Here is an 8193-nt window from a genome sequence, read left to right on the forward strand (position 1 = left end):
CATCAGTAGCATTGTATGAGACAGTCACATGAAAAACATCACGAGGTTGGGGAAAGGATTAGGATCATGCTTTAGGCATCAGTTTCCTGGTAGATTTTAGTTTGGATCGTGCTTGCTTGAACGAGAATAATTTTACTTTCCTTGTTCTGGTTACATAGCCATTTTGTGAGAAAGGCATAAAAAAGGTGTCTTACCTAGAGAAAGTAAAGTGGACTTACTTATCCTTTAAGTAACTCCATTTTACTGAGATGGGGGTTTCAGTCCTAAGAAACTGAAGTTACAAAAGCTAGAGAACCATTTGCTAAAGCATTTCAGTGTCCTGCCTGTGCTGCCTACCTGCTGCTGCTCTCCTCTGTGTCCATCTTGCTCCCAGGGCTGTCATCTCCCTTGCATGTACCTCACCTGCTTGCTCCAGACCCTGACCCTGCTCTCCACATGCAGTAACATTCAACACTGTAAATCCTCAGCTGATGAAAATCAGCAGATTCCTGTAGAAATGTGGAGCTCTCTTCATCTGGTCCGGTACCTTCACTTAGAAGTTACTCTCTCCCTGAAATAAGTCTCTAGAAAAAAACAACTCATAAAATGCAGGTCTTAGGTTATCTTTAGCTTTCTAGTTTGATAACATTTTTATATAAACTTTTATATAAACTTTTTTTTTCTCTTAAATGTTTATTTTATAATTATTATTCTGGTTTTATATATATTTTTGCTAGCAGATGCAAACAAAATAAAGCTATCACATTTTGTAAAACAGTGAATTGGTTTCAACTCAACACAAGACAGACTTCTGCAGTGTCCTTTTCATTACCTGATGTTGAACAGAAAGTTTCTTACCTGTAATACTAAACTGCAAACCACACTCTCTGGGTGATATAATTCCTAAAAATCAGTACTCACTACTTTGAGCCATTGTGTCAGCACTTAAGGCTTTTTTTTTTTTTTTTTGAGTTGCATAAACCCATTTTCTGTATAACCTTCCTTTTAAATGAGCATCCACAGAGATCTTCGAAGTCAGTAAACTCATGGAAGGAGAAAGTAGTAAAAATGGAAACATTTAAGCAATACATTGCGGTTGGTTAAAAGTAGTAAAAAAAGAAACATTTAAGCAATACATTGCAGTTGGTTACTGTCAACTTATTTTAAATTGCTAATTACCTGTCAGAAAGGACATGTGCAGTGTATGTGTTCAGTGGAGGTGCCTCAGCAGCACGTAGGAGAACAAATGATGTGTGGATTTTCAGCTCTGCCTCTCATCCCCATAAATGAGACAACAGTACTGCTGTTCGTAAATAAGTTTTATTCTTTTGTAACTTGTGTTTTAAGGAGTTTTTTGTGATTAATATACACACAAAAATGTTCTGTTCTGACTGACTGTAAGTGATCTTTTTCTTGTTACCACCTCTGAGCCACACAGCCTGCCTCACTGTTGAATAAGAAAGGTGCATTAGTGCCACTTCTGCAGTGAAAATCCTGCTGCTGCTTTTCTGCTAACAGCAAAAGCTCAGCAGGTTCTGTGAGCTGGTACAAGAAAGCACCCGACTGATGCACAAGTCGTACAAATGTCGAGATGGCTTTTACACCTAAGTGCTTCCCCTTGTGTTTCTTGTAGGAAACAGAGATGAAGGTACACGTGCACACAAAATTTTGCATCATTTGTTTGCTGACATTTGTCTTTCATCAGTGCAATCATTGCCATGTAGATGGACATGACCAAGGACGTGTACACTGCCACAGTGACTATCAGATCTCAAACGAGTCCTACTTGCAGAATGGGGGAACAGAATCTATGCCGAGTAAATTTTCAACGTTGGAAGCTGAAAATGAACAAAAATACTACATTGAAAAGATTTTTGATTGTTACGGGGAAAATGGAAGATTATCTTTTTTTGGCCTGGAAAAACTGCTAATAAGCCTTGGTTTAGGAGAGGTTAAAGTCGTGATGATAAATCATGATGACATTGGCCACGATCATGTTTCTCACTTGTATGCTTTAGAAGTACAGGAAGGAAAGCACGCTCACACTCACAGTCACAACCATCCTCACAGCCATTCAGAACCAGAAAACCAAACCACGACTGGTATGGCTGCAAAGAAAAATCATAAATGTGACCCTGAGAGGGAGGCAGCGGTGCCACCGGGGAAAGACGACGGCAGACACATCCACGACCAGAGTCGGCATCACCGGCGTCACCACCCCTGCGTGCATCACCACGACCGCAACGGCACGCACCATCCCCGCAACGAGTCCCTCAGCCACAGCGAGCACAGGGAGCAGAACCACGAGCCCTCTACAGAGACAAACACGACTCAGGATCAGCCAGAAAGAAAACAGCGCAAACAGAAGAAAAAGCAAAAGAAGATCAGCGAGACCTCGGGAGACGCCACGCGGGATTACGGCGCGGAGCGTGACGCGGGTGACGAGCACAACCGTGTTCATAAACACGATGCCTCTCACCTGCGGCTGCACCACCACGAGCACGGCAGCGAGCGCTCTGCTGGGCACGGACATCCAGAGTCCAGTTTAGGCCATGAGGATGGACACCACCACACCAGCAAGAGAGAGGCTTCCCACAACCAGATCAGCGTCAGGAAACACGCCATTTTCTCAACGCGTAGTCATAAGGAGCACAGTGAAGACGAACGGGACCGTGAAGAGGTGAGTGTGGGAGGGAGCACTGGTGAGTTATGTGGTCACTGAGGGCAGGAGCACGTCTGCCACCTCTGTGCAGTGCAGGAGCAGAGGGGAAACTAAAGGTTGCTGCAGCAGTTGTGAGTTTGTGTTTTGATTTCTCTCTGCCCATCATGCATCTTCACGCAGACATCTGTCTCCTTGCCATGTGTCTATGTGCAGGAGGTACTGGAAGCTGACATTCCCTCCCTGCAGGTGTTTGTTTTCTTCTTCCCAATATTCATGACTGTCCCCACACACACCTTTTTTTGACTTCCTGCTGCATCTAAGATCATTCAGATTTTTGGAAACTGCACAGAGGCTCCTGAAAGAAACACCTGCATCTTTTCAGCAGGGTCCTAAGGGATTGTGAAGCAATGTAGATTAAATTTGTGTAGCACTGTGCTTGCTGAGAGCTCTTCCATTTCTCCCTTCAGCACCCATTCTTTCTGCCAGGACCATAAATAGACTTTCCCTGCCCTGTTACAGTCAACTCTGACATTTCCAGAGCAGCTTTAATCTAGAAGTCAGGTGAAGAAAGGGAGGTTGAAATTTGGTTTTAAACTGAACAAAAAAGTGAAATTCCAAACACACAAGATGGTAGGTAAAGAGAAGTGTTAGAAAACCTATTTTGGATTTATATTCTTCCACTCCTTTCCTGTTGCTCTTTCTTAATTTTTTATACTGTGTAACAGTAAAGAATATGGAAACTCTTTTTTTATTAGCACTGATCAAAAGCCATGTAGGTGTTTGGAGGCTGAGTTTATAGTGCAGCTGTTTTTACTGTTTCTGTCCCCTCACAGGCCACTGACATCACCTTAGACATGTTTTGGCACTGGTGGCACGCTGGGGCCAGAGTTTGTACTTTCTGTTTGTGGTCTCAAATCATATGCTAAATTTCCCCTCGGTGTGGTTTCCAACAAAAGGGTTTCTTTCATATTTAATTTGTTTGTCCAACTTGCTTGCAGTGCTTAAATGTTACCCAGCTGCTGAGATACTATGGCCTGGAATCCAGCTCCCCAATATCTCCTGAGCTGTTCATCTACATGTGCCCTGCTCTGCTCTACCAGATCGAGAGGAGGCTCTGTATTGTACATTATGATGAGCTGGAAGATCTTATGAGAAGTAAAAATGCATCCCTGGAGAATAAAGATAAAACAGGTGCATCAGGTAAGTGTGTAACAGCTAAAACCTTCAAAACCACTTTGCATTGTCAGTATTAAGTGGGAAGTATGCAAGGTTGTGCAGCTTATCACTGACTGTAAAGGAATGGTTAAAAATGAACATTGTTACTGGAAGAAGTTTGAGACAGCTTGATCTTTGAATTCAGAAGACACAGCATCCTGCCTGCTGGTGTGATAGCATCTCCCAGGTAACCATGGCTCAGGGATGCATACCTGGCTCTCTTGCACCTTTCTATCCTCTGCAGTATTTTTGTTTCCTTATTTGTATTTCTTTTTTTAGTCTGTTATCATTGAGGACTGATGGCCTGTAATTAAGCCTGTGGCATTTTGGCTTGGATTCCTCCCACATAACTTCAGATGTTGGGCTCTTTTGTAGTAGGAACATAGGCAAGGTACAGAGTATTTGGAGACTGAAGGACCTTTAAGGATGAGCAAATCCACCCATAGTTCGGATTATTTTCATATTTTAAAATATATTACATCTTTTTCTCTTAGTGTGGCTTGAGGTGGTCCACGAGTTGATCTCACAGCTGTAAAGTTGCAGTGTTACTTTGGCTTCTTTTTTAAAAAGTGCATTTTCTTTCTCTGTCATGAGCAGGGGAGTTGATGGAGAAGTCAGCTTGAAGACCTTTCACACTTTAAGAGACTTAATTAGCAAAATTAGTGCAGCTTATTGTGAACATTTAGTATGCTTTATGCCATCTGATATTTTTGAGTATAAATAATGTGTTTGACAGCAAATGGTGAAAAATTGTTTTTTAACTTCCTGATATGGCTCTGAAAACAAACAGTAGCCTCTAAAACCTGTCGACCTGATTAGAGTATGATAAATTATTCTTTATTAAAAAAAATGCTCTACTGTGTTGAATTAACTACAGTGAAGCTTCAGCTGATGTAATAATTATTTTTCCTTCTTAAGTAAGGAATGAACCACAAAATAACCAATCATAACTGTGGGAGGTGTATGACAAATGTCAGCCACAGAGTAACTTTACCTGCAGGTTGTAGGATTCTACTAAAATGAAAATGCATACCTGTGCCAGCTGATCTTGGATTGAAATGTTTGCCAGAGTTAGGAGGATGCAGACATTTTAAAGAACTTGCTTTCTGTGGTTCTTTTTAGTTTTAATTAAAACTTTCAAAAATACTTGAGCGACTGCTGCTTCTCTTCACTAATAGCTGTAAGGTTTTCATTCATTCTGACAGCACAGTTTTCTAAAGCAAAGTAATTTAATTGATGACCAAAAGCTTATGAAGCCAAGTTGGGTGTTCTTCCTGTAAATTTACAGATAGTTCTGTAACATCTACTACTGGATTGTCAAGGGCTTATATAGAGCTGAGCTTTCCCAGTGTGCCTATGGGAGGAGGTGGCATTGGCATCACTGAGGGCTCCTGAGCAAATGAAAAGGAAATGTGAATTGGGCTGATGGAAGTCATACAGGTGAACAACTTTTTTTAAAGCTGGAGATCAGTTAGAGCTGTCGATTAAAAGTATTTCAGACCAGAGATATCCTGTGAATTTACCACTCCCTGAACCCAGGGAGGCTTTGGTTCAGTGGAGCCTCTGTTAGGCTGGGTCCTTGTTAGAGCCTGCAGGGCCAGTTGGGTGCAGGCTGCTCTCTACCTGCCTGCCCTTTGAGGCTGCTGTCATGTACAGGTGGCTGCCCAGAGCCAGTGCCAGCAGCTTTGTTTGCTGCCACTGTTTGAACAGAGGTCCATTACTGAACACATTGTTCAGTCACCTCCCTCTTGTTTTGTTGGTTGGGTTTTTTTTCACAGAAATGTTTTACAAGCCAGTGCCTTCACCCCAGCAACCTAGTTTTATACACTATTCCAAGGAGTGTTACACACTGAGATTTTTTTTTACAAGAGCTCTCCCAGTGTTCAAAATATTGTATACTAGTGCCACTTTCACAATATTTTAGTGTTTGAACACTTCAGTTCCATGAAATCCTGCAACAAAATTTTGTATTGGAATTCTGTTGTAACTCTTCCTTAGTAGTGGGGGAGGGTTTGTGCATCCACATAAGTGGGTCATGCACAGCTCTTGTATGCAACAGATTTTTAATCTTTGACTTGACAGCAACTTTTCTGATAATCATTCTCGTTCCACACCATGTTTTAAGAGTGCAAACAGAGAGAAGCTGCTGACCAAGATCTGAGGGATGCCCAGATTCTGTGTTGTGATTCCCATGTGTCTCATCTCAATCAGGGTGCTGGGTTTAGGTGCTGTATCATTCATAAGAGTATGCAAGCCCTTCAGAGAGGCCTTTGCCAAACCTGTGCTCTGATACATGAAACTTAAGCCAGTTTGCATAATCTCCATTTTTCTCCATGTAAGGTTGTTGGCCATCTAACCTGGCACTTAATGTCATCATGTCCCTGTCCAGATGGGAGATTTAATGTCCTGCCAGAGGGCTCCACAGTTCTGATCTGGGCTCCTGCTGTGTGCATGTGTGATTCAGTACTGAACAAGTCCATCTATGCCATGTCTTTCAGCAGAGCCTCTTAATCCAGAGTTCATGGCTGAAGTGCTGTGGGGATGAATCAAGGCTGGACAGTGACAGCATTTTGGCCAGCAGGGTCCTGCTTTCACCCCAGACCTGCTTTTGGATTGCCATTTTCCAGCCTCATTTCTTTTATTTCCTCATTTGCTGGCAGTCTTTGCCTTTTCACAGACTGTTTCCTTCTTAGCTTCCACCTGCATTTCAGTGCCTGCTGCATACTTGCTGAAGTTTTTTATAATCAGTTTCTTGTGGTGGATGTGATCTTGTGTCCTTTGAACTGGATTGTTTCCTTTCCTGCACTGCTGTGGGATGACAGCTACAGACTTCATAAGAATGAATATGCTAAAAGAAAACCACAAATGTTGTAAGCTCTGGCATTGAACTGGACCAAGCCTGCAGCAGCCACAGTTCTAGTGGCAAAGTCTTGTCAGATCGGACCTGTAGCATTTTTGGTACAGGTAGAATTCTTGGGACACCTGACTGCTAAATTATAAAATCCATTGAGCAACTACAATATATTAATTCCTCCTTTCTTCTTTCATCTCCATCCCTCATTTCCCATGATGTTTTCCCTCACTTGATAAAAACAGACTGGGCTTCCATGGAAGTGAGGGGGGTCAGATCATGCACCAAAGTATGGAGATGCTAAAAGAAAACAACCAAACAAAAAAACAGGAGTTTTTAATTGTTGGCTTTGATGATGATTTGAAAAAGTAGAAAAAATAATATTTTTTTAGGGTGAGAGACTGTAAGAGCCATGCTGCCTTGCTCAAAGGATCTTTTGCTTGTGTAATTCCTCTTTATCCATGCCATATAGGAATTTGCACGTTTTCCTTATTAACAGGATTGTGTTGAGTGCATCACATCCATCCCATCACCACTTTTTCTTCGCAATAATAGGAGGTCTCAGAAAAAATGTATGCTGCTTTTTGATGGTACCAAGTTGCTTTCATCTCTTCAAGCTCTTCTAACATTTGATTTTAAAATTCCTCTGTCAAAGGTTGTCTTACTTATTTCTCAAAATAGGTGTTTCAAAGCACCAGGTGATGAGAATGGTGCCTAACTGAACATGCTACTCCTAAGAGAGGAGAAATAGTGATTCCAGTTGAATCTGGCATCAGACTCGTGTTGAAAACAAATGTTAAATATGAGTTAGTGCTGCTTTTTGTGTTTCCCTGAGGGCTACAGAGCTAAGCCTGGAAGAACTGCTGGGCTCTTTTGAGCAGATTGTCTTCTGATGTCTTTCACTGTGTTGTACTGTACTGTGAATAACCCCGTGCATTTTTGCTGTGGGCTTTAGTACTGCCATTATTTTTCAGCACCTTTTGACTGAAAAATCACACAACTTAAGTTAAAGTCACCCTCTTAAAGAAAAGACATTTATCAGCCATAAGAGTTTTACAAGTATTGTTCTGATAACCTTTCTGTATTCATTTCTTCCCACAGCCTGGTTTTGTGGTATCATCTCTATCACCGTCATTAGCCTGCTTTCCTTGCTAGGTGTGATCTTGGTTCCCATCATTAACCAATGGTGCTTCAAATTTCTTCTAACTTTCTTGGTAGCTCTGGCTGTAGGAACAATGAGTGGAGATGCACTGCTCCATTTGTTGCCACATGTAAGTATTGTTTCTTGGCCTTTTACTCTTCGTTGTAACCTTATAGAGAATTTTCTAAGAGTCATTCAACACAGATCAACAAAGACACGTTCACTGGTGCAGATATCAGTTGGCATGACCATGAGGGACATATTCAAACAGTGTTTGAGACAGAAAGAAAGGAAATGTGTGTTTATTTTAAAAAGAAAAGTAGTAGTGTATTCATGGTTTCAACT

General features: G+C 41.6%; 2 protein-coding genes across 5 annotated transcripts in view; one reads left to right on the plus strand and one right to left on the minus strand.

The window, feature by feature from the left end:
• Positions 1 to 362, minus strand: part of LOC139797310 (S-antigen protein-like) — a 3391-nt gene extending 3029 nt beyond the window's left edge. Inside the window, exon 1 of the mRNA XM_071746250.1 lies at positions 337 to 362. Coding sequence (XP_071602351.1) covers positions 337 to 362 — 26 coding nt within the window. The remainder of the gene's footprint in view (positions 1 to 336) is intronic.
• The window catches only part of SLC39A10 (solute carrier family 39 member 10), a 108309-nt gene that overhangs the window by 89216 nt on the left and 10900 nt on the right, over positions 1 to 8193 (plus strand). For all 4 annotated transcript variants that reach the window (XM_071747845.1, XM_071747844.1, XM_071747843.1 and 1 more), the window contains 3 exons: positions 1613 to 2659; positions 3640 to 3841; positions 7809 to 7978. In XM_071747845.1, coding sequence (XP_071603946.1) covers positions 1622 to 2659; positions 3640 to 3841; positions 7809 to 7978 — 1410 coding nt within the window. In that variant the 5' untranslated portion in view covers positions 1613 to 1621. The remainder of the gene's footprint in view (positions 1 to 1612; positions 2660 to 3639; positions 3842 to 7808; positions 7979 to 8193) is intronic.

This window comes from Heliangelus exortis, chromosome 6 (assembly GCF_036169615.1).
Source record: "Heliangelus exortis chromosome 6, bHelExo1.hap1, whole genome shotgun sequence".
NCBI lineage: Eukaryota > Metazoa > Chordata > Aves > Apodiformes > Trochilidae > Heliangelus > Heliangelus exortis.